The sequence below is a fragment of the Rhinatrema bivittatum genome, chromosome 4, assembly GCF_901001135.1.
Source record: "Rhinatrema bivittatum chromosome 4, aRhiBiv1.1, whole genome shotgun sequence".
Taxonomy (NCBI): Eukaryota; Metazoa; Chordata; class Amphibia; order Gymnophiona; family Rhinatrematidae; genus Rhinatrema; species Rhinatrema bivittatum.
The window spans coordinates 357,721,844-357,749,440 of NC_042618.1; the positions used below are offsets into that span (position 1 = coordinate 357,721,844).

General features: G+C 42.1%; 1 protein-coding gene across 1 annotated transcript in view; it reads right to left on the bottom strand.

The window, feature by feature from the left end:
- Window positions 1–27,597, bottom strand: part of SMURF2 (SMAD specific E3 ubiquitin protein ligase 2) — a 316,698-nt gene that overhangs the window by 51,498 nt on the left and 237,603 nt on the right. The window contains exon 11 of the mRNA XM_029600765.1: window positions 25,944–26,151. Within this exon, the coding sequence (XP_029456625.1) occupies window positions 25,944–26,151 (208 nt within the window). The remainder of the gene's footprint in view (window positions 1–25,943; window positions 26,152–27,597) is intronic.

A 27,597-nucleotide genomic window follows, 5' to 3' on the forward strand; every position in this document is an offset into this window, starting at 1 on the left:
TTTTCTGCAAAACTTATCAGAGGCAATACCATTCAGCTTAGAAGAAAATACAGATGATATAACTGACTTGCAAGGTAGGCTAAGATTTATCCAGCCACCAAAACAATACAAAGCGCTACTTGATGCATGATGCACTAATGAAAGTCCAAATTAAAATCTGGCAGACACATTGATGTAAAGTATAGAATACAAAAATGCTATCCTCATCAATTTTTGGCTTCTAGCTCTGCTGGGACTAGGTATTGTGGGGGTGGCTATTTTGTTCACCAATTCATTTAGTCATGAGGTTTTGTTTCAATTGCCTGATCCACATGGTAGGTACCTCCTCTTAAAAATTCGGGTGGGCCAAGAGATATACACACTTATAAATTTATATTCTCCATTCTCTGAGTAGCGGGCCTTTTTGTCAGCGTTAGATGAGATTTTTATGTCACGTGCGGAGGGGATTATTCTCATGGGTAGGGATTTTAATCTCACTGTGAACTCAAAGTTAGATAACTTGTTACCCACTGCCTCAGCACCAATTGGGGCGTAGAAGATGCTTTCATCTTTAATGTTTCAATGTGGTATAATTGATATTTGGCAACAGAGGCACCCAACTTCTCTTATCTATACCTTTTTTTCATCTCCCCACAATACTTATTCCCAAATAGATTATTTTCTTCTTGATAAACTACTGCAAAATCGAGTTTTGGGGGCTGATATTGGGAATATCACATGGTCAGACCATGCACCTATTTGGTCAGATGTTGCCCTTTAGGATCTGGATTGTGGTCAGTGTTATTGGTGTCTTAATGAAAGTCTGCTGCACGATGTGGAGTTGCTTCACTCATTAACGGGCCGATACAGTAAAGTCCGTGGAAGAGCGGGCGAATGCCCGCTCTCCCGGCGCGCGCACAGGCCACTCTCCTGTGCATGCGATTCACTATTCAAATTAGGCCCGGCGGTAAAAACAAGCAAAAGGAGGCGCTAGGGACACTAGCACATCCCTAGCGCCTCCTTTTGGACCGGAGCGGCGACTGTCAGCGGGTTTGACAGCCGACGCTCAATTTTGCCAGTGTCGGTTCTCGAGCCCGCTGACAACCACGGGTTCAGAAACCGGACGCCGGCAAAATTGAGTGTCCGGTTTTCGACCCGCAAGCCGACTTCAAATTTTTTTTTTTTTACCTTTTGGTAACTTTAGGGACCTCAGACTTAATATCACCATGATATTAAGTTGGAGGGTGCACAGAAAAGCAGTTTTTACTGCTTTTCTGTTAAAATGAATATCCTTCCGAGGTTTCTTTATCTGTTTATAACCCTGCCCATATATCTTACTGCAGCACTCCTGTGCTCCTGGCAAAAGAAGATTTTTGACTTCATCTGGAAATGGTGCCCTCCTAGGTTTTCCAGATCCACGCTATTTCGGCCAAAACAACAGGGAGGTTTGGGAGTACCCAACTTACTATGGTATTATGTGGCTTCTCAACTCCGCACCATTATTGATTTTCATCAAACCCATGCTATTAAGCCATGGGTTACTCTGGAGAAAACCTTGTTAGATGTGATGCTTTTGTCTGCACTTCCCAGCAGCCATAATCTACTTGGCGCCCCCTCCATTACATTCCTTTTTACCTACAAACCACACTGAGGGTATGGTCTCAGTGGAAGTTAGAATTGGTGGGTCATAGTTCTCATTTTTACCTTCTACAACTCTTTCACAACAAGTCCTTTCATTTGGGACTGCATCCTAAGGCATTTGTAACTTGGAAAGTGTGTGGCTTTTTATGTATAGAGCACTTCCTTTGTAATAGCACAATTAGTGGCATAGCCACGGGTGGACCTGGGTGGGCAGCTGCCCACCCAATTTAGACCCAGGCCCACCCAACTGGCACCGGAACTGCAAGGCTGTCGCGGGATCCCATCCCCGCGACAGTGAAGAGGAGGACCCAGGCCTGACGCGCCATCACGGCACACATGGGGAAGCGGTCCTGCAGCCGTATGGCCGACCAATCTTCCTATTTGGGGGGGGGGGGGAGCGGAAGCGCCGCGCACAGCTTCCACTTCCTCCCCCCAAAGCAGGAAGATCAGCTGGCCTCTCCTGCTGCCACTGGCCTCCTGCTATCTTCAGGCCGTACGGCCGACCGATCTTCCTGTTTGGGGGGGGGAGGGAGGATAGCGGAAGCGCCACGCACAGCTTCTGCTCCCTCCCCCCAGCAGGAAGATCAGTCGGCCGAATGGCCCGAAGATAGCAGGAGGCCAGTGGCAGCAGGAGAGGCCAACTGATCTTCCTGCTCTGGGGGGAGGAAGCGGAAACTGTGCACAGGCTTGAATGTGTATGTGTGGATGAGAATGGGAGCCTTGTGTGTGTGTGTGTGGGTGAAAATTGGAGCCTGGGTGTGTATGGAAGTGAGAATGGAGTCTTGAATGTGTGTGGGTGAGAATGGAAGCTTGAATATGTGGGTGAGAGTGGAAGCTTGAATTTGTGTGTGTGTGTGTGGGTGAGAATGGGACCTTAAATGTGTATATGTGTGGGTGAGAATGGGAGTCTGGGTTTGTGTGTGTGGGTGAGAATGGGTGCTTGGATGTGCGTTTGTGTGTGCATAAGAATATAAGCCTGGGGAGGGGTGAGAAAGTGAGAGCTTGTATGTATGTCTGCAGAGAATGTGAGCTTGGGGCGGGGGGAGAGCATATGAGAGTGAGAGCTTGAGTGTGTGAGGGAGTCTGTGAGAGAAAGTGTGTGTGTGTGTGTGGGGGGGGGGAGGGAAGAAGACAGTAGTAGAAAAAGACACTGAAAAGGAATTAGGAAATGAGCGACAAGGGAAAAAATTGGAGAGAGAGACCAGGACCAACTGATTCAAAAAATACAAAGATCAGACAACAAAGGTAAAAAAAAAAAAAAAAAAAAAATATATATATATATATATATATATTTTTTTTTTTTTTTTTGAGATGTTAGCAATTTAAATATGTCATCTTTAGGAATGTGCATTTCTTATATTTTTGAATTTTGCTCTTTCTTAAGTATTCCACCATTCAGACATTTTAGTTTCTCAGGCTTTGAATTTTGGCTTTATCTGCATGTTTCTGTTTCTAATTTATAGTCTCTTATTTCTATATTAGGTAAGGGTCGTCTCAGTTTTGCCTGTGTGTGATAGAAATGCAGTATTTCTAGCATATAGTTTCTCTGTAGTAGTAGTCCAGCTTGTTCTGTTATTCCAGTAGGTGATGTATTAATGTTCTAGGGCCTGGTGTAGTATTTGCATTGCTGCTTTTTCATAAGGTTGCTGTTTGAATCCTGGGAGTCAGTGCTGTTATTGTATGGCAAGGTTCTAGATGCCTCTTTCTTTGCAAGAGTTTGTGTTACTTCACAAAATAGCAATGGAGGGTTATTTTTTGCTGAGATGACACCAGCATTTGAATTTTTTTTTTCATGTTAGCTGTAATGTGAATTGCCCTAGTTCTGCGCTGCACCTGTTCTGATGATTAATTATATTTTATTGTATTTATGAAGATTTCTGGGTTTCTACAAAGATGGTTCATGAAAGAATACATTAATTTTTGTTTTATTACATGATTGGATCTGATTGTTTTCTATACTTGAAATAATTGAAGTAAATTATTTTAAAGTTTCATACATGACACATAATGGCTGTTGCAAATTACTTAAGCCATTCTAGGGTGCAGTATATGGCATTATTTATCAATAAGAAAACAACTAGTAGATCTCAGACCTGCATGCCTACAGCCCACCCATGTTAACCTTGTGCCCACCCAAAAAATCAATTCTGGCTACGCCACTGAGCACAATATTGTCTCCCATTGATATTTTAAGCAAGTACCATTGGAGAGGATAAACTTCTTAGAATATGCCCAGCATTTTATTGTGGCTTGCAGAAGATGGCGGCTCTACGAGAGGGAAGGTCTTTATTTGAAAATGAATGCAGTCAGGCTGATACCTTAGGGGGCTGGGTTTTTAAAGTGTACTGTTTGCTTAATGGGTCTCCCCCAGATAAACTTTCCTACATCCGAGTTTGAGAAACAGACCTGGGGGAACAATTGAGTGATGACTGGGACTCAATTTTTTCTTGTGCTAGCAAGTGCTCTATCTCTGCTTACCTCCAAGAAAATTGTTATAAGGTATTATTTTGTTGGCATCTACTAGGCTCCATTAGATTTGCCCCTATGTGAATGCCCTATGCTGGTAACACTGTGGAGAGAAGGGAACTTACATGCATATTTGGTGGAGTTGTAAGGTTATTGTGCTATTCTGGTGACAAATTGATGGGTGGATATAGACTATTCTGGAAGTGGGGGACATATATGATGCTCGCTATATTCTGCTGGGGAAACCAGTGAAGGGTCTTACAGCTTCACAACAGCGGTTATATGTCAGCAAATTTTTATTGCAGCTAGATGCGAAATCACCCTACTCTGGAAACATGCTGATGCCCCCTCTCTTCAGAAGGTCTTATCTCGCTTAAATAACAAATTACAGACTAGCTTATTTCATGGCTCTGCGCCATAAACACGTACCACTATTTAGGAAAATTTGGGACCCATTCGATAAATGGCATAATTCTCAGTCTCTAGGAACACATGCTCTTTAGTTTATACTTAAGTGGGTTATGTTTTATTAAGCATTTCCTCACACTGATTCTCTACATTTGCTTTAACTTTTAGTTTTCTGTTGGCATATGCTCTCAAGGTGCCTCTTCTTTTTTGGTTGAAGACTGGAGTACAGGTTTTTTGTAATATTTTGTGGTTTGGCGAAGTAGGATTTCTGACTATGATTCTATAAGCTGCACTTGTGGATAGGGAGGTAGGGGGTGTTTATTGTGATCTTTGGGTGTTTACTGTTTCTGTTATGTCACGTTCTTTGTACACATCCAATAAAACATTTCAATTATAAAAAAAGAATGCAAAAATGCCCAGGGCATGAGAAGGTACAATACCTTCATGATTCCATTATTGTAGAATCAGCAATGAAGAAAGTAAAAAAGACAAAAGCTTACTCAAATTCTCTTCCTGGGAAAGACCCAAGGATCATCAATACAGGTCGGTAAAACAGCATATCAAGGAACGACCTTACAAGCACCGATTGCTGCACACTTGAAAAAGTCCATGAACATTCCAAAAAGTGACCAGAAGAAAAACATTCTTTCAATGAAATTATGGCACACACAAAGAATTGTGCAAAACATAAGACATGGTTGATTTGCAACTTCTTCGATACAGCTACAAGGATATAAGCAACAGCCATTGCAGCAAGAAGACTAGTATGGTTAAGGGCATCAGACCTCAGAGTTGATGTTCATGAAAACCTGCAGATTCACCTTGTGCAGGAGACAGTTTATTTGGGGATATGGTGAAAGAGACAGTAGAGGCAATAAAGAATCAAAATACAACTCTTCAGTCTCATTTCTTCTCAACAGGAATCTACAACACAGAGGAGATTCAAGCAAGACCCTTACAAGAGGCCATATTTCTGTTCCTAAAGGAGAAGATATAAATCCTACTACTCTTACAGACATCACCCAACACCAGCCAAAGTCTCAAGGTCAGCAAACAAACGAGACAACAAAATCATAACAGAACTCAGAGACAGTGCCAACAACCTCCACAGAGATCTACTCTATTCTTTTTTCAATCTAACCTATCAACAAAACCCATTTCCACAGCTGAAAGTAGGGGAAAGGCTACAAGTTTTCAAGAATCACTGGAGTCAAATAACAGACAAATGTTTTTTGAAAATAATAAAGGATACTTTCTAAATTTCAAAAGCTTGCCAGCACCAAATCCCTCAATTTACCAGCAACAATCAAAAGAACAACTCTCCATGCTAAGGAAAGAGTTGCAATTACTTCTTTAATCAAAAGTAGTTCAAACTGTTTCCAAATTGCAAAGGTGAACAGAATTTACTTAAAATACTTCCTAATTCTGCAAAAACAGGTGATCTTCATCCAATACTAGATCTGAGATTTCGATATCTTTCTAAAAAGAGACAAGTTAAAGATGAATTCATTAGGTATGATATTACCCCTACAAAAAAAAAAAAAGGATTGGCTAACATCCTTAGATCTAAAAGACGCCTATGTGCATACCCTAATCTACAGGTCTCACCTAAGATTTACCCTAGAAGGCAAACATTACCAATACAGAGTGCTACCTTTGGGACTCACAGCAGCCCCCAGAGTATTCATCAAATACCTAGAAGTTGTAGCAGCTCATCTGAGAAAAGAGAAAGTACTAGTATTTCCATACTTAGATGACTGGATAATATTAAGTCCATCCTACAAAGATTCAATAAAAGACATAAATCTGCTTATATCAAACAATGCACTATATTGGATTCCCAATCAATTACAAAAAGTCAACATGCAGGCCAAGGCAGCATCTGGAGCTCACAGGCATGTAGTTGAATATACTAAAGGCAAAAGCATATCTCCCAAAGAAGAAAGTGCAAAAACTAATCAGCTTAGCACAGGAGGTGAAATCAAGGAAATGGATAACAGCCAAGAAGTTCTACTAGATTATTAGGCCACATGGCTTAAACAGTTAAAGTAACGCCATTAGCAGGACTAAAAATGAGGCAAGTGCAATGGTATCTGAAGAGCAAGTGGAACCAACTAAGTCAACCACTAAGTTACAAAGTAGTAAAGGATTTACTCACATGGTGGTCAAATCAAGAGAAACTTGATGTGGTCAGAACTTTCACCTGCCAACTATACAATAATCACAGATGCATCACATCATGAAAGGGGAGCACATCTCAACATAATCTGTACTCAAGGGAAATGGTCACAAAAAGAATCCATGCTTCACATCACTCTTCTAGAAATGACAGCATACTCTAAACACATTCAAGCCATGGTTGAAAAACAGACCACTACAGATACAAACTGTCAATCTATTAGCAATGTTTTATATAAACAAACAGGAAGGAACAGGTTCTTACCAGATCTGCAGAGAGTTCATAGTGATATGGAACTGGGCACTCAAATAGAAAATACAGGGAAGAACATAATAGCTGACAGATTAAACCATCAATTACAAATGCAGAAGTGGTCTCTTAATTACATACTGCAGGACTGTTTTGTGACTTGGGGCACACCAGGAACAGACATATTCACATCTTCATTCAATCATAAACTACCACAGTTTTGTTGGAAAAGGCTATTACAAGATACAGTGGCAAAGGATATCTTTCTAATTTCATGAAATGAAGACATGGTATATACATTCCCTCTGATTTCACTAATAATAATAATGAAACACCATTCTAAAATTGAGACAAGACAAGGGAAGAATGATCCTGATAGTCCCTAGTTGGCCATGACAAAATTGGTTTCCATAGTTAATCAGAATAGCAGCAGATACCCCTATACGGTTACCAACAATTCCAAACCTGTTGACTCAATATGATGGAATGATCCTGCATCCCAATCTTCAGTCTCTAGTATTACAGCATGGATATTGAAAGCAACATAATTAAACAATTTCAACTGCAACACATAGTAAATTAAATTTTGCTCGCATCCAGAAAACCTTCCACAAAGATATCCTATAATTTCAAATGGAGGAGATTCACAAATAGGTGCACACTTCAAAGAGAGCAACCTTCTGCATGTCCAGCTTCTAAAATACTCCAATATTAGTCTGGACTAAAGACAAATTCCATTTGAGCACAACACCAGCTTATCACAATACTGTTGATGGAAATCGATTTCACAACTACCAATAGGTAGAGGTTCATAAAAATGTCTGTTCAATCTTAAACTTCCATTAAAGGAACCAGCACCTGAATGTAACAAATACCATCTTGATGCAGCTTATGAAACCATCATATGAGCCAATGGCTACTTCAGAAATGAAGTTCTTGGCATAGAGAACTTAGGCCTGGATTTATCAAAATGCGATAAGTATCGCATCCGATAGCAAAAGGGGTGTGTTTTATGCTAATAGACAGTTTATTGCAATTTGCACTAATACCTATGTGAAGAGCTAAGTTAGCACAATTCACACTTTGCGTTAAGTGCCAGACCTGTTGTATTTCCTGCATCCAACCACTGGTGGACCATTTGTGTGTGTGTGTGAGAGTGAGAAAGAGACTCTAGCCATAATGCCCACTCCCTAGATAGGTATTTATATTCCTATGGGATGCCCACCTAGTAACTCGAGGTGAGGTTTAGGTATTAGTGTAGAGGGTTAGGGGTCACTTTGACATTCAAAGTGAGATGTACAAACAGAACAGTGGTCTCTTGTGAAGATGTGATGACCTTCGGAGTGAGGAAACTCATTCAAAGATGAGATTTGTACAAGGTTCTCTCAACCTAGCTTGATGGACTCTCTACCTGGGTAACATCAAGCTAGGTGGAGAGAACATTGCACAAATCTCATCTTTGAGTGAGTTTCCTCACTCCAAAGGTCATCACATCTTCACAAGAGACCACTGTTCTGTTCATACGTCTCACTTTGAATGTCAAAGTGGCCCCTAACCCCCTACACTAATACCTAAACTTCACCTCGAGTTACTAGGTGGGCCTCCCATAGGGATATAAATACCCATCTAGGGAGAGGGCATTATGGCTAGTCTGTCTCTCTCTCTCACCTTCAAACCTACTAAAACAGGCCTTTGAGGAGACATCACAAAATGCACTAACACCTTACCAACCCATTACATAAGCTATCATACAGCTTAACACTACTGAAAACATTGTAGCTAAAATTAGCATTAAAGCCATGCAATAGGACTTTGCAAAATTGTTAACCCAGCCCACTCCCACCCCTAACTCCTCCTCTTTTTTGGATTTGCATCGCACCATACGATATGGTGCTATCGCATGCAAATCACCTTAGAGCATTTTGATAAATGAGGGGGTTAATTTCTAAAGCAGTCACATCAGCAAGAAGAGTGAATTACAGGCCTTAGTAACCTATAAATCCTACACACAGATATTCAAGACCAAAGTACTCCTGAGAATACCCCCAAAGTTTCTTCCTAAAGCAGTATCACAATTCCACCGGAATCAAAAAATAACACCACCAACTTTCTTTCTTAAGCAACATACCACAGACCAGGAGGTGGCCAACTCTGGTCCTCGAGAGCCACAAATTGGGCAGGTTTTCAGGATATCCACAATGAATATGCATGAGATATATCTACATACAATGGAGGCAGTATATTCAGATCTATCTCATGCATATTCATTGTGGGTATCCTGAAAACCTGGCCTGTTTATGGCTCTTAAGTACCAGAGTTAAACCCCACCCCACCCTACACTGCAGAAGAGCCCTTTTATTCTACTTGGACAGAATTCAAACACTCAGGAAGTCAACCCAGCTTTACATCCCTTATGACAGTTAAAAAAAAAAAAAAAAAGGTTCAGCTGTCAAAAAACAAATGTTTTCTAGATGGTTAACACAGTCTCTCTCGCTCTCTCTCTCACTGTTATACAATGTTGGTTTGGAAATACCACACAAGTAAAAGTACATCAAGCCAGAGCAATGACCACATCACTGGCACATCATAAATCAGCAATAATCCAGGATATCTGCAGAGTTGCCATATAATCAGGTATACATACTTTAACAAAAATTTCTGTCTAGGTAAGGATTAATGTAAAAATAATGTATTTGAACAAACAGCGCTAAAAATATTTTTTAATTAAATTTCCCACAAATTCAAGACAGGTTGCAAAGGGACCAAAGGCGAAACTACATCAGGGCAACCCTCAGTTGGGGAGTCCTATCTTGTGTGGCAGTTTGTTGTGCTTGACCACAAAAAATGCAAAGTTGCTTACCTGTAACAGATGTTTTTTGTGGACAGCAAAACAAACTGCCACAATTTTTCCCTCCTCCTGGGAAGTTTACATAGCTTGGGCAAAGACTGAGGAGACTCGATTATGAGAAGGCTCATGTATGATCAGACAGCAAAGCTGAACTTTCTGGGCTCAGAGAAAAACAAGCGGACTAAGTGCCATCAGATGTCATCATCCATCCCATGTAGCTACTTGTTTTGCTGTCCACGGGGAACACCCATTATTGGTAAGCAACTTTGCTTTACTTCTGGGATGCCTGGTAGAAAATTTCTTCTAAGAATAATTTGAGAATCCATTTTAAATATGTCTGCCAAATCCCTGCTTGGATTTTTCTAATGCATGGCCATGCCTCGCTTTATACTTTGGAAGATGTGAGTTCCTACTTGTTAAACAGCAGCAATAAGAATAAAAGACTAGGAATAGTGCAGCTGCTTGGGGCATAACTGGAGCAAATCAGCTGCACTAGGACAAAACAGCATGGCAGCCCCAGAAAAAGAAAACAAGAAAAAAATAGCATAAATGAATGCAGAAACCAGTGCCATAGCAAGGGTCTCCGGTACCCAGGGGCCAATACATTTGTGTTGCATTCCCCCGTGCTTTCCCCTTCCCACAAACACCACCACCATCCTCCTTGTAAAAATGTTTAAGGTAACAAAATTAGCGGACATTTCAAATAACCCCCTCTTCTTGTCTTCTACCTGGTGTGGCTGGAAATAAAAAAGTCACTGGGCATCCTCTATACTATAGCGTTTCCCCCTGCCCTGCCATGCCACTGGCTGAAACACTCTTTAAGAGATGAAGAAAGGCAATTTAACAATTTTTTTTCAGATGCCTCAGAGGCATTACTGCTGTACAATCATACCAATGATGTCAAAAACATTCAAAATATCAGTTTACATGGTCATTCCTGCTAGCCTTATTATATTCTTATTAATCATTTCTTATATGTTAATTATTCTTGGGAGTATATAGCAAGTTTGCATACCATACTGGAAAAAGGATGAATTGGCCATCTTTCAAGTTCTGTAAAGTTGTACTATTAAACATGCACAGGAGTTCCCATGTATGTGCTGCCTTGTGAGTCTCTTAGTTGATTGTGGAGCTTAGCTTTATCTAAGTAGTCAACTCTCCAGGGAGGCAGGAAGGTATTAAGTATGGCTAATTCATCCTGCAGTTTACAGAGAACCCTGTTTGCAGTAAGCAAATTTGCTTTCTCCATTGATAAGCAGGGCTGAATTAGCCATGACACATGGGAGGCCCAAGCTGAGAGTCACGTGATGAATAAGCAACCCAGATCCCTCATAGAAAGTAAACTACTGGGTGAAGAGGCTGTGCCAAACTGCTTGTCCAAAGCTACTGTTGCTGCTGGTGAGATTGTCCAGAGAGTAGAGGGACATGAAGGTGTGAACTGAAACTAAGTTGCAGTTTTGCAAATGTCTTTAATTGAGATGGATCTTAGGTGAGCCATTGAGATAGCCATGGCTCATACTTTATGAGCCTTGACAGTGTGTGTGATCTGAAGGTCAGCAAGAGCATAGTAATGCATGATACAGAGTGCTAAAAGGTTGCACAAGTATTTTGGCAACAGCCATGCCTAATTTGTTTAGCATCAGAGAAGATGAAAAGTTGAGAAGTTCGATGATGTATTTTTCTCTTAGATAATAGGCTAGAGCCCTTTTACAGTCTAGCTAATGGAGAGCTTTCTCCCTTTATGTGCATGAAGTCTTGGGAAAAATGTGGCAAAACAATGGCTTGATTTAAATTAAATAGCAAAACCACTTTAGGAATAAACTTAGGATGTGTGTAGAGCACCATCCTATTGTGGAAAAACTATTGGTACAGACAATAAGATACCAATGATAGTAGCTCACTAACTCTTCTAGTCAAAGTGATGGCGACTAGGAATACCTCTTTCCATGTAAGAAACTTTAAAAAAGGCAACTCCAGCAGCTCAAAGGGAGGTTTCATCAGTTGCACAAAGATGACATGGAGATCCCATGGCATTGCTCACTTGATAACCAGAGCTTTAAGTTTGCCATAAACGCTCATGAACTCATAACCAGAGGATGAATGGAGATCATTTTTTCATCCACCTGAGAGTGACAAGCAGCAATGGGTCAGAGATAGACTTTGACAACTGACATATTGAGGCCTGAAAAAGAGAGGGAGAACAAATACTGAAGCAAATCCTTTGGAGCACAGGTGAATGGGTTCAGAGTACCTGCCTGATACTAAGATAACACACACTACCATTAAAAAAAACCTATATGCTATTCAGTAGACAGCTTCCTGGCCAAAATCATGGTGTCTTCAACCTCTTTAGATAATGACAATGAAGAGTCTATTGAGCGCTCAACATCCATGCTGTCAAGTTGAGGAAGGGGGAAGGGAAGCTTGGATCAACAACTCTTCTTGAGTTACTAGAGCTGGATCGGTAGACTGACTGACAACCTGACAAAGTAAGAGAACACACTTGCCTGGACCAAGATGGAACAAAGGGGATAAGATATGACAGGTCTTTGAGTACCTTCTGTACTATCCTTACCCACAATGGAAGAGAGGAAAAACATACAACAGATCTACACTGCACTTCAACAGAAAAGCACCTGGAATGAATCTGAACTTGCTTTGAAGACTAGAGCAAACTTTGTCAACCCTTTTTGTTTTCTGATGCAAATAAGTTGAGTGACTGATGACCCCCAGAGGTCAAATAGTTTGTCTGCCATGCCCTGGTCAGGGACTAAATGTGGCAGCAAAAAACAGTCTGCTGAGGCAATCCATCAGCATGATTGAGACCCAGGAAGTTAAGTTGCTTGAAGAGCAGCTCTCAGACTGAGAGCCCACTCCAAATTCTCGGAGATTCCTGGCAGAGTGTCCAGGACCATGTGCCCCCCTGATGTTTCATGAGAAACACTGCCACTTGGTTGTCGGCTTGGATCAGAATTTGTTTCCCTGAAGGTAATGCGAAAATACACTCAATGCATATTGAATGGCTCGTAAATCTAAGCGGTAGATCTGAACACACGTTCTGCTGTCAACCAGATCCCTTGAGCTTGGACGGAGCTGGTGTGCATGCCCTACCCCCTGGATGACATATCCATCACCAGAGTTATCTGATAAGGTAGAACTCATAGAGGGGCACCTATCTCCAGGATCACTGGATCTAGCCACCAATGGAGGGATGTTTTCATCTCCATGGTTACCCTTATAGGATATGAAAAGGGCTGATGCAGTTGATCTCACTGAGAATGGAGGTCCCATTTGAGAACTCTCATGTTAAGGTGTGTCATGCTGATCACAAGCACTGCCACTGCCATGTGTCAGAGGACAACTATTTATTTATTTATTTCGAATTTCTTCTATACCGATAGCCGTTTGCACATCGTATCGGTTTACATACAACTAAGAACTTTTGGGCAAGGCCCTTACATAGAACAATAGCAAAATAGGAAACAAACTATCTATAAGGTGAATAAGAGGAGCAATATAAAACTGGGTATCTTAGGATTGCTCAGGTAAGTTCTGGACCAGTGCTCGAAGACAAAACACCCAACTTTATTCTCTGGGTAGGGATGAGGTTCAACTATGATACTTTCTGATATTCTAGTGGATGATCATGTGGGATCTAGTGATCACCAGATGTTGTGGTTCAGTATTAAGGCACAAGAGATGAAGGTTCATTCAAAGGTGAGGGTCCTAGATTTCAGGAAAACTAGTACCTCAAGAAGTCATTAGCAGAATGGGAACATCTAAGGGAAGTAGAAGAGCAGAGAGCAAAACTAAAAGGAGATATCATAAGGGCAACTAATCTTTTTGTTATAAAGTACATAAAGGAAAAAGAGACCACCATGATTTTCTAAAGAAGGAGATGAAAAGGTAAGGGAGAAAAGGTTAGCGTTCCTAAACTACAAGAGATGGAAGAAAGAGGAAAGCAGATGATGACAACTGGAAAAATTAAGAGAAAATGGGAAAGTAGTCAGGAATGCAAAAATTCAAATAGAAGAAAATCAACAAATACGGTAAAACATGGGGACAAGACAAAGAGGCATTGTGAGACTCCGAGGTTAAAGGAAGGGATATGTAGAGGATGATGAGCAAAAATCAAAATTGATTAAATATTTCTGTTCGGTGTTCGGTGTCCACTGTGGAAGAGCCTGAGGCAAGACCACATAAAACAAACACAATCGATTTTCAGAATAGTGTACTTAAAATAGATAAGCAATGGGGCAGGATGAGATACATCGGAGGATACTAAGAGAATTTAGAGATATCATGGCAGCTCTGCTGGCTGACCCTTTTCAATGCTTCAGAGTCTGGAATAGTTCTGGAGGACTGGAGCTAGGCAGATGCAGTTCCTATTCATAAAAGTGGAAGTAAGGAAGAGACTGGGAATATACAGATTTATTAGTCTGACTACTGTGGTGAAGAAATTAATGGAATCACTGCTAAAACAGAGGCTAGTGCAGTTTTGGAATTCAATGATTGCAAAATCTGAGGCAGCATGGTTTTACCAGAGGTAAATCTTGTCAGATAAATCTGATCAATTTCTTGAGTGGATGACCAGAGATTTGGATCAAGGGAGAGTGACAGATGTAGTGTACTTGGATTTCAGTAAGGCCTTTGACACAGTTCCACATAGGAGACTTATAAACAAACTCTGGTATGGGACCTAGAGTGACTGACTAGGTTAGAAAACTGGTTCAGTTGGGAGGCAACAAAAGTAGTGGTAAATGGAGTGTTTTCTCTGAACAGGTGGGTTTTACTAGTGGTTTGACTCAGGGATCAGTCCTGAGACCAGTTCTTTTCAACATTTTTGTTAACAACATAGAAGAAGGTTTGGTGTGGAACCAGTATTAAACGAATACTTCAGTTCTGTGTTCACTAAAGAGGACCCTGGAGAAGGACCGTTCGCTAGTTAACAAGAAACTGGAGGAGAGTGGAGTAGATGTAACTCCATTTACAGTAGAGAATGTATGGGAAGAGCTGGGGGAAACTGAAAGTGGACAAAGCCATGGGGCCTGATGAGGTTCATCCCAGGATACTGAGGGAGCTCAGAGATGTGCTGGTGGGTCCGCTGTGTGACCTGTTCAATAGATTTATTTATTTTATCCTGCTGCTAAACTTGACTTTATCGGTCTCCTACCGCCCATTATTTTCAAATGGCCATGAACATTGGAATATTATCATTAGTTTAATCGTTCTTTGTATTAATTTTGTTCTTAATTGATATATAATTTGTTCACCTTATTCCATATTGTCTGTAAAGCTTGTTGCTAATTTTTGTTTATTGTAAACCGAAGTGATGTTATTAACGTGCCGCGGTATATAAAAAATCACTAAATAAATAAAATAAATAAAATAGATCCCTAGAAATGGGAGTTGTGCCGAGTGATTGGAGAAGAGCGGTGGTGGTCCCGCTCCACAAGAGTGGGAACAGAGAAGAGGCTGGTAACTACAGACAGTTAGCCTCACTTCGTGGTGGGAAAAGTAATGGAGTCACTGTTGAAAGAGAGAATAGTGAACTATCTACAGTCGGGAGATTTGCTGGACCAGAGGCAGCATGGATTCACCAGGGGAAGATCCTTGTCAGACAAACTGATTGACTTTTTTGACTGGGGTAACCAAGGAATTGGATCAAGGAAAAGCACTCGATGTCATCTACTTGGATTTCAGCAAAGCTTTTGATACAGTCCCGCATAGGAGACTGGTGAATAAAATGAGAAGCTTAGGAGCGAGTGCCGAGGTGGTGGCCTGGATTGCAAACTGGTTGACGGACAGAAGACAATGTGAGATGGTAAATGGAACTCTCTCTGAAGAGAGAGCAGTTTTAAGTGGTATACCACAAGGATCGGTGTTGGGACCGGTCCTGTTCAATATCTTTGTGAGCAACATTGCGGGCGGGATAGAAGGTAAGGTTTTTGTCTTTTTGCGGATGACACTAAGATCTGCAACAGAGTGGACATGCCGGAAGGAGTGGAGAGAATGAGACGGGATTTAAGGAAGCTGGAAGAGTGGTCGAAGATATGGCAGCTGAGATTCAATGCCAAGAAGTGCAGAGTCATACATATGGGGAGTGGAAATCCGAATGAACTGTATTCGATGGGGAGAGAAAGGCTGATGTGCACGGCACAGGAGAGAGACCTTGGGGTGATAGTGTCTAATGATCTGAAGTCGGTGATGAAACAATGTGACAAGGCGATAGCTAAAGCCAGAAGAATGCTGGGCTGCATAGAGAGAGGAATATCGAGTAAGAAAAAGGAAAGTGATTATCCCCTTGTACAGGTCCTGGTGAGGCCTCACCTGGAGAGTACTGTGTTCAGTTCTGGAGACCGTATCTCCAAAGAGACAGAGACAAGATGGAGGCGGTCCAGAGAAGGGCGACCAAAAAGGTTGGAGGGTCTTCAAAATGACTTATGAGGAGAGATTGAAGAATCTAAATATGTACAACCTGGAGGAAAGGAGGAGCAGAGGTGATATGATACAGACTTTCAGATACTTGAAAGGTTTTAATGATCCAAAGACAACGACAAACCTTTTCCATAGGAAAAAAATCAACAGAACCAGAGGGTCACGATTTGAAGCTCCAGGGAGGAAGACTCAGAACCAATGTCAGGAAGTATTTCTTCACAGAGAGGGTGGTGGATGCCTGGAATGCCCTTCCAGAGGAAGTGGTGAAGACCAGAACTGTGAAGGACTTCAAAGGGGCGTGGGATAAACACTGTGGGAATGACGGCTACTACCTGGAGATAATACCCTTATTGAATAAAACATACACACGGTTATATGCGACTCCATCATTGCTCTAAGCTTCAACGGCAAGAGGAAATGTGGAAAAAAAGGGATTTGCATTCACAAAAAAGCGGGGAGTAGCTTGCTTGTTGCGATGGATACTACCCCAAACCAAATAAGCCTGATACTTCACTTCAATGCATATCCAGCATAGCTCTCTGCCTTCAACGGCAGGGGAGGAAGACCGATACTTCATGCATATCCAGCATAGCTCTCTGCTTCAACGGCAGGGGGAATGAAGAAAATAGAACAACCAACAAGGACTGAATTAGTCTGGGTAAACAATAAGCATGGGTGTAGCTTGCTTAATGCGGCGGGTTACTACCCCTAACTAATTAAGCTAGATATTTCATTTAGATGCAGTTCCAACACTGCTCTCTACATTAATGGTGGGGGTGGAAGGGAAATAGAACCAAAAGGTTGCTAAGAGCCAAGAGAAACAGATAAGTATGAGAAGAAAAAAAGTGCGAAGCTTGCTGGGCAGGCTGGGATGGGCTGTTTGGTCTTTTTCTGCTGTCGTTTCTATGTTTCATTTCTATAAGGTTTTTTCTTTTGCCAATGATATCAAAATCTGTAATAGGGAGGACAGCCAGGAAGGAGGGATCTAGTAAAGCTTGAAGAATGGTCTCTGGTCTGGCCAGCTAAGATTTATTGCTAAAAAATACATAGTAATGCATTTAAGATGCAAAACTCCAAGGTAAAGGAACAGTATTAGAGGTGAAATTCTTCTAAGCACAAAGGAAGAGTGGGATCAGAGAGTGATTGTACCTGATCACCTTTAAGGTCGGCAAACAGGTGGATAACAGCGAAGGCACACGCCAGAAAGATGCTTGGCTGCATAGAGAAAGGAATGGTCAGCAGATATAGGAAGGTGATATTGCCCCTGTATATGTTCCTGGTGAGACCTCATTTGAAATACTGTGTACAATTTGGGAGACCGCACTTTCAGAAGGATATAAAATAGGATGGAGACAGTTCAGACGGTGGCCTTACTAAATGGTCAGTGTTCTTCATTCTAAAGCATATGGGGATAGACAAAGATCTAAACATGTATACCCTAGAGAAAAGCAAGATAGGGGAGATATGACAGAGACATTAGGTATCTCAAAGGTTTCCGTGCACAGATAATAACCCTCTTTTAACAGAAAGGAGGCTCTAAAATGGAGGGGGTCGTGGGCTGAGGATTAAAGGGTCAGGAGTAATCTTAGGAAATATTTCTTTACAGAGAGGGTGGTAGTTGCATGGAATGGCCTCCCAGTGGTGGTGGTACAGATAAAAACAGTATCTACATTCAAGGAAGCATGGGATAAGCACAGGGGATCTCTAAGGAAGTGATGGGAATTATAAAGCTAAATTTAATTGGGTGGACTGACAGGACCAGATGGGTTCATATGGTCTTTTTCTGCAGTTATGTTTCTATGACTTAATGAGCTATATAGTCCAATATCCCTACTTAAGAATATCCCATCAATATCCCCTGATGACAAAGGTGCGCTGCTGCTACTGCTAGGCATTTCATGAAAATCCCTAGGGCCCCCAGCAGCCCAAGGGGAGAACTTTTGTATTGTAATGAGAAGATGGTGGGAGTGGAAGAGAATAGAACCAAAGGTTACTATTTATTTATTTATTTTAATTTATTTAACTGCTTTTATATACCGGCATCGTCAGAAACATCATGCCGGTTCACATTTTAACAAAGGTGTGGAAAATACAGTTGTAACCAAGGATAGGGAAAACAGGAGTAACAATAACCAAAGACAGTCTATGAAGATACAGATCTAAAAAACTGAGTTAACGTAGCAGAATTCAACCATAGATTAAATGAACAGGCTTAAAAGAAAAAAAACAGTTACATTAATCAATAAAGCTTACGATGGCTGTACATATAATCAAATTTGCAGGAGGCAACAGTGTATAAAGAAACAGTGTATAAGAGCCAAGAGAAACAGATAAGTATGAGAAAAAAAAAGTGCGAAGCTTGCTGGGCAGACTGGATGGGCCGTTTGGTCTTCTTCTGCGTCATTTCTATGTTTCTATAAGAATCCACCTACAAATCTGAGGTATTTCCAATGCGGATGGGTACATGAGCATATGCATCTTATCAAGGACACACATCCAGTCTCCTACTTGGATGAAAGGTAGGATTGTGTAGAGGGCATTTATATTGAACTTCTTCCATAACAGGCTCTCATTCATTCTTAAATTCTGGTTAGGTCTCAATCCCCCTGACTTCTTGAGATAAGGAAATAGCGAGAGTAGAACCCCTAGCCATGGTCTTTGGGAGAGACAGGTTCTATCGTCCACTAGCTGAGAAGCAACTTCACCTTAAAATGGAGCTGGGTCAAGTGAGATGGGTCCAGATTGAAGACTAAACACTGATTCCGTGCTGGGAGATGGGAGAAGAGCAAATAGTAACCAGATCCCACAATTCTGAGAACCCAACAGCCCTTGGTGATCTTCCGCCACTCTTTGAGGAACAAGTGAATTTTATCCCCTACCAGAGGGGTCTAAGGCCGAGGGTTCAGTCTTATCAAAAATTAGGTCCAAGTTTGGGCTGGGACTGTTGTGGCATCTTAAGCTGTCTCTTATGCGATCATCCACATGCAAGAACCTGCTTCTACAACAGCACTGGTAGAGTGTGATACTGCTGAAATTGGTGGAAGAAGCATCTCTGGAAGAAGGAGGTCTAGAAAAAGGCTGTTCAGTTCCTGCTGACAAAGATGAATAGCTGCATGCTACTTTCATACCTGGGCCACAGTTTCCCTGACCTTATCGCCAAAGCAATTGTTTCTGGAACAAGGGATGTCTGCCTACTTATCATGATCATCATGTGCAGGTTGCCGGCTCTCAGCCAGGCTATCCGGCATACCCCAAAGGATACTGCAGAGGAATCTCAACTGTGGTGTCAAAGGACTTGTATACTTATTGGATGAGGTGGCATTTGCACTCATCTGCATCCAGAAGAGCCTGCCGATAGCCCTCCTGCTCCCTGTCTAGAGGCTCTACTAGATACTTCAGCTTGTCGATTAAATTATTTAAGTATTGCACTATATAAAATTGATGAGTTGCAATGCAGACGTTGAGCATCAAACTCTGGAAGACTTTATTCCCAAAACTGTCCCATAACCTGGGCTGAGGGTTGGAAAAAATTTGGGTCTTTTTAGCCTATTTTAAAGCCAATTCTACCATTACAGACTGGTGTGGCAGCTGGACTCTGCCAAACCTAGGAGCTTATTGGACACTGGCTAGTGGGAGGGGCAGGAGGAGAGATTATTCCACATTCCTGTTTGTAAATCCAACAGGATTTAATGGACTGGGATAGCTTCTGGTTTGGAAGGGATTTTCAGAATCTGAAACAGTCCAAAAAACTTGGTGTGGGGATTCTGGTCTCTACAGATGTTGACTCAGTCTTACGCAGCTTGTTCAGGGGAGTATGTGAGGTCTTCTGATGGAGAAGAATGCTTCAGCAGGTCAGATAAGGAGTCTAAAGGGATTCTACTTTAGAACAGAGTGGCAAAGGAACTCTAACCCATAATCCTGATGAAGATAATGAGATCGGAGGAGGCCATGGTTGACCTGGAGGAGAATACTCCTGGGGCATGTTCCAGTCAGTGGTGTCCCGAACTCTATCCTTGGAATGCTAATTAGACTCTTCCACAGGGAGAGATGGCCAGCTGACTGAGGTAGGCTACTCTCCATCATTGGGACTTCCGACAGGAGCTCCCAAGGCATGTAGACAAGAGGGGCTCCCCCTTGAGGGAACAAATCAGACATCCTCGAGAGGAAAAGCTAAAGGGTAGACTTTCTTGCTAGCCATCAACGAGGTAAAGAAAGTCTTCACCAATTCAGCCACCTGGTCCATGGTTCTCTAGCCCAGAGTTGGAGAAGAGACATCCTCCTCTGAAACTAGTATAGAATCCTCTTGAGAAGCAGGTACCAGACTCCAGAAGGGTGCCCCCATGACTGTGCTAAGGGTCACACAGAGACCAGCAGAAAAATGGAGCAGATAGGATCTGGAGTCTCCAAACTTAGTGGGAGGGATCCCTGTAGAGCACCTTGGGAGATGACAGTGAAGAGGTTCTGGAACGCCTAAGATCTGAAAGAGAAGGTGAGATGGAGATAGGGATGCCAACATGGAGGGCAAGATAAGAAGTCTCCTTCAGGGCCCCATGGTGCAGTAGAGCTGACTGAGCTCTGTGCTGATAGCACAGAAGATCAGTGTGTCAAAGCCCAGTGCATTGATAGTCATGTTTTGGTGCGGACTGTTTCAGTGGCACCGATCGCCATCGCTGGCCCCAAATATCTTTTTTTTTGTGCAAATAAGCCCCTGCATTGAGAGGGAAGCGATCCAAAGATGAACTGAGGAGCACACCAGATCCTGCACACAATGTTTCTGTGTCATTCTCGGCTCCTGAACTACATCAGACCCAGAGCCCGGCACCACAGTTGGGGGAGCCCTGCTTAAGGAGCTCCCACTCAACTTGGTATGAAGGGAGCCTGAGGAGGCCCCACTCTGAGACAAAGAACAGCTTTGATTCTTTATCAATTTGCGGAACTCCTCCTTCTTCCAAGCCTTGTTCTGCTGTGATCTAGGCGACATCTGACCACAAGCATAGCAATTGGCTGAACTAGGATCAAGTCCCAGATACTTGTAACAGATATAGTATAGTGGCCATTGGTAATGACATCTTACGGCCACAAGCACAGTTCTTGAAGCCACTGGGAGTATCCTTCTTGGAGCTGGACATCTCAATATATATTAAAAAAAAACCAAACCAAAACAAAACAAAAAAAAAAATATATATATATATCACTGAAAAGCACTTTTGAGGGCTGCCAAGTCAGAGAGGTAACTAAAAAATGAGTAGAAGTTAAAAAAAACCCCGAAAAAACCTAAGAAGCAGAGAATGAGAGAGATGGTAGATCTCCATGGAGAAGCTCACACATTGAAAAAAAAAAAAAAGAACAAGGGTTCATGAGGCAGTGCATGCGAATTCCCACACATGCTCAGTAGTAAAATTTTACTGAGCTAGAGAGATGAGTCTATTCGGTGCCATTATCCATGTGTTATGGCTAATACAGCCTTGCTTGTTTATTTTAAAACATTTGCATTCCACCTATAACAACATAAGTCAGGCTAAGTGTAACAGCACAAAATAAGAATACATCAAACAATCAAATATGTCTTGTTTGATGGAGAAAAGGTTTTTTGGTTCCCACTCCCTCACCCCAGCTATTGTGCATTTCCTCCATATATTCATAAAATGTACAAACTAGGGGGATAGCAGCATACTGCTGCCTGATGAACATTCTAGTTCTTAACTAGCTGTCTGGATAAAGCAAGTTGCTTACCTGTATCAGGTGTTCTCTGAAGGAAGCCATATACCAGTCACACATATGGGTGATATCATCTGAAGGTGCCCATTTCCAGAACTTTCTAGGAAAATCTTGAAGGTCCTTCTGAGCATGTGCAGCAGTTCCCTGTGCCTCTATGCTGGTACAATATACCTCAGTTTGGTAATTAAGCTAATGAGCTCAACTCCAGAAGGAGAAGAGAGGGAGGGAGAACTGCTACCTTCAGATAACTGATACAGATAAGCAACTTTGCTTTCTCTGAAAGCAGCAGTTTGAGTATTTCTAAGTAGCATCATAGAAAATATAGAAATGTGATTGTAGAAAAAGATCACATGGCCTATCTATTATGCTCATCCTCCCAACTAATTTAGCATTACAATTTGCACCATTCCCTAAGAAATCCTCTGTATTTATCCATGCTTTCTTGAATTCAGACACTTTGTCCTCCACCACCTCCACTGGGAGGCTGTTCCATGCATCCACTATCCTCTGTAATGAAATATTTCCTAAGATTACTCCTGACCATACCCCTCTTTCACGTTCATCCCGTGACACCTTGTTCTAGAACCTCGCCACTGAAAGAGGCTTTACCTCCAGTGAATGGAAACCTTGGAGGTATTTCAATGTTTCTATCATATTGTCTCTATCTCACTTTTCCTCTAGGATACACATGTTTAGTTCTAACAAAAAAGGGGGTGTAACAACAATAGTGCCATCAATAGGGCAGAGCCACTTTTTAGTGAGTTAAGACTTCCTCTTTTTTTTCCCCATAGAAAACTATCCTGAAAGAAAAATGGGCCCTCAACGGTATGTAAATATGTGGACTAAATCTCATATTGCAGCTTTGCAAATCTCTTCTGTAGAGGTTGACCTGAGATGGCCTGTCTATACAGACCTGTCATTATGGACCTTTATATTCCCTTCTAAGCTCAAACCAGTGGGGGTGTAAGCTCGGAGACGGATAATCAGTCTTGAACTTTGGGCTTAGTTTAGGCACTGAAGGATCCGATGGTAACACCTTACTTCAGGAAGTCAGTGAAACTCCATGGTCCTTAATATGCCCTTTGCACTGGTTCAATGAACAGGACTTTTTCTTCAAGATGAGACAGTATTCTCATTCTGCATATCTTGATGGTCCTTAGTGATTCTTGAACAGATGCTGCAATGCTACATCATGATTTTGGGCCTAGGCACTCTTAGCAGATCTTGTGATGGTCAGCTGACATCTTCTAAATATGGTCTGGGGGTAAAATTTGAAGTTGCTGGCCTTTTTCTCTGCCATTGTCCAAAAAAATAGCCAATGCAAAATCAAAGAAAGAATTAGGATTGAAAAACCTATCTATGATCACTAAGGAAAAGAAAAACACTAAGGCACACTGAAGCCAAAAGATCACCCACTTATCTTTTTTTCCAGGAAATATTGAAGAGGGGTACAATAATAAAAAAAAAAATTATATATATATATATAAAAACTGCAATTCAAAATGAATAAAGCATGCATAGAAGGGCAAATAGTAGTTTTGAAGCTAAAAACACAGCAAAATAACCCTTGTTCATTGCTTTCTGTGAAAAACAATGAATTAAGGCAAGCTACATATGATGTGGGGGTGCAGAACCAGTGGCGTAGCCAGAATTGATTTTTTGGGTGGGCACAAGGTTAACATGGGTGGGCTGTAGGCATACAGGTCTACTAGTTGTTTTTTTACTGATAAATAATGCCAAATTATGCAGCATAGCATTCACATCTACGCCTAAGTATGAGGTTTACTTAATGATACAAACATAATTCACAGTGATTTGTGGTACTTTAGCCTTCTTATTATTACGATTTTATACACGGCTCCTACCTGTCCATAATTTTGAGAGAGCGGTTGTGTTGCTTATATTTAAATAGCTAACATCTCAAAATATAGATATATATTTTTACCTTTGTTGTCTGATCTTTGTATTTTTCTAATCAGTTGGTCCTGGTCTCTTTTTCCCATTTTTTCCCTTATAGCTCATTTCTTAATTCCTTTTCAGTGTCTTCTTCTATTACTGTCTTCTTCCCTTCCACATACATGCTTTCTCTCACAGACTCCCTCTCACACACTCAAGCTGTCACTCTCATATGCTCTCCCCCCCCCCCCCCCCCCCCCCCCACAAGCTCACATTCAAGTTCTCACTTTCTCACCCCTCCCCAGGCTTATATTCTTATGCACCACACAGACGCACATCCAGGCACCCATTCTCACCCACACACATAAACCCAGACTCCCATTCTCACCCACAAACCCATGCTCCCAGTCTCACCCACACATATTCAAGCTCCCATTCTCATCCATACATATACACATTTAAGGTAATATTCTCACCCACACATACACACATTCAAGCACCCATTCTTATCCACATATTCAAGCTTCCATTCTCACCCACACACACAAACCCAGGCTCTCATTCTCACCCATATATACACACATTCAAGTTCCCATTCTCACCCACCCACAAACCCAGGCTCCCATTCTCAACCACACATACACACATTCGAGCTCCCATTCACCCACATATTCAAGCTTCCATTCTCACCCACATACACACCCAGGCTCCAGTTTTCACCCACACACACTCCCATTCTCATCCACACATACACATTCAAGCACGTGCACAGCTTCCGCTTTCTCCCCCAGAGCAGGAAGATCAGCTGCCTCTCCTGCTGCCACCGGACTCCTGCTATCTTTGGGCGTCGGGCCGTACTGCCCGCCGAACTTCCTGTCGGGGGGTGGGGGGAGCGGAAGCGCAGCGCACAACGTCCGCTTCCTCCCTCCCCCCCCCCCAAGCAGGAAGATCGGCGGGCAGTACGGCCCGACGCCCGAAGATAGCAGGAGGCCGGTGGCAGCAGGAGAGGCAGCTGATCTTCCTGCTTTGGGGGAGAAAGCGGAAGCTGTGCGCGGCGCTTCCACTCCCCCAAACAGGAAGTTCGGCAGGCCGTTTGGTCCGAAGATAGCAGGAGAACGGGTGGCAGCAGGAGAGGCAGCTGATCTTCCTGCATTGGGGGGAGGAAGCGGAAGCTGCGCGCGGCGCTTCCACTCCCCCCCTGAACAGGAAGACCGGTTGGCCATACGGCCGCAGCAGCGCTGCCCAATGTGTGCCGTTATGGCGCGCGAGGCGTGGGTTCTCTTGTTCGCTGTCGCGGGGATGGGATCCCGCGACAGCCTTGCAGTTCCGGTGCCAGTTGGGTGGGCCTGGGTCTAAGTTGGGTGGGCACCTGCCCACCCAGGCCCATCCGTGGCTACGCCACTGTGCAGAACTGCTGTGCATGCTCAAAAGGATTTTCCTAGAAAGTTCTGGAAACATGGCCCGTGTCAGCACCATCGGATGACTCCAATGTGTGTGATTTAGTGACCTGCTTGCATTCACAGAAGAAGCATTTCCTAAAACTGAAACCACTTACTTACTCTGCCTTAATGTGAAATTGATCTCAAATAAAAAGGGAAACCTTACTGGTTTTATTGCCTGATAGTTATTTGGGACTGCTGCTTTCTGAAAAGTAGGTCGCAAACCATTAAAGCAACAGTGCCAATTAGATTCTTCAAAACAACTTACCCTTCCCTCTTCTTTTGGTCTCATCCATACTTCCCTCTTTATGTTGTAGAATGAAGATTATATATATAATTTTATACATTTATATTTTAAAGATTTTTTTTGAATGAAAGAGGTATTCATTTACATTATGACCAATATTCTTTTTATCCCAGGTTTTCCCATTTTATACATTCATCGTAGAAAAAATTCTTCACCCAGGAACCAAAGAACAGGAGGCCTTTTGCGCACCTTCAGCTTGACCAGTAGGTGTCACCATTGTGTAATGACTCTAACACCCTCCCTTTCAGGAACTGTAATTACTGCTATTCCTGGCCAGAGATCTGAGAAGTCACCTTGTGGCTTCCCACTCTCTCCATCCTTCCCCTCCCCAGTACTACCGCTGGGCCATTACACATGTCAACAAAAATACATTACCTCGAAAATCTCTTCTCTTGAGACTTCAATGCGACAGTGGCCTGCTTGTGGCTGCTGCTGTGACAGTTCCTGTCTCAGTATCTTTAGTTTCTGCACTAGGTCTCGTTTGTATTTTGGGACTGTCAGGCATTCTGCCTCCTCGGGTAGTTGGCACAGGGACACTACTTGTTGCTGTTGCTGATGGTGGTCTTTAAGCTGGTTTTGTCGACTAAAAATAAAAAAAAAAAAAAAATTATGTACATTGAAAATGTTATTCGCAAGCCCCCTCCCTCCCACTTACTGAAACAGAGCACCTGGTTTACAAGAATGTACAAGGGGATTGTGGTTGATTTTAAATTACTGTAAAACCATTAACAAACCAATCATGCTAGAAACAAAACTTACTAACCCAAGAATTCCTCATTATAGGTGGACTACTTCAAGGTAATTTAAACAAGCAGAAATCCTGCTTTGGTAAATGGGTTCCCTTTTGTAGTGAATGATCATTGGGCAACATTAGTTATTGTGTGGAGGAGTAGCCTAGTGATTAGAGCAGTGGGCTATGAATCAGGGAAACAAGCCATGGTTCAAATCCCATTGCTGCTCCTTGTGACTTTGGGCAAGTCACTTTACCCTCTGCTGCCTCAGGTACAAGCTTACATTGTGAGTCCTCTGCGGACAGGGAAATACCTACAGTACCTGAATGAAATCTGCTTTGAACTGCTGAAAAAGTGAAATATAAATAAATACTGTAAGGAGTTTAAGTGAATTGTACCATATGGTTTTTACTTGCATACAGCATACTTCAGGGCCTTTACTTTCTACCTGAATTGAGCCCTGAAGCTTTTCTCTAAATGAGAAAAAGGGACCAAACCCTTCATGAACAGAACCATAACTTATTCAGTCAAGTTGCCCAGCCTTCCGCTCTTCATCTTTGTTTTAATTACGTTTATTTTGGGCCAGCATAATGGCCTGTTTGCAACACATTGGCAGTTGTGTACGAAGGCTCATGGCATCCAAGCCTTAGGTGGGTGGGGACATTAGAAAAGCCCAGAAATAAGCAGATGAAAGTTACCTGGTAAACAAATGCAATTTTCAGGGGAAAAAAAAAAGTGTATATGCTGACATAAACCATCTTTGATAAATAAAGTCCATCCTCAACAATGCCAAAGGTAGTGAAGCTGTAGGTAGGTAGAGACACGTTTAAATATTTTGTCCCCAAAATATCTACAAATGCGAACATTTAAAACCAACAATCACGGTTATCCCAATTACACTAAACTGTGCGCCCTATACAAATTTCATTGAACACTGTTTCCATGAAGCTTTGCTTTAGGACTGAAGGAATCTTCTTTGGGCTTTCTTGGCGATTATCAATAGCTTCCCAAGTTTGTTTTATTCAGTAATGCTATTTTACAATGTATGTTTTAAAAAAAAAAATTAGCCTTCTGCATAATAGAGCATTCTCCATAAGGCAGAGCTGCTGAGACAGTATTTCTCAGATACCCTTTTCACATTTCCTTTGTGTATTTTACCTTCCTCCACTTTAAAACTTAGTGACATGCCAAACAGTAAGATTCTAATCTAAAGGCAATACTGCAGCCTGTTTTACATGGCTTGTTTTAGCAGAATAAGCACAGAAAAAAGCTGTTTCTGCTGGCAGCTTGGCAAGGAC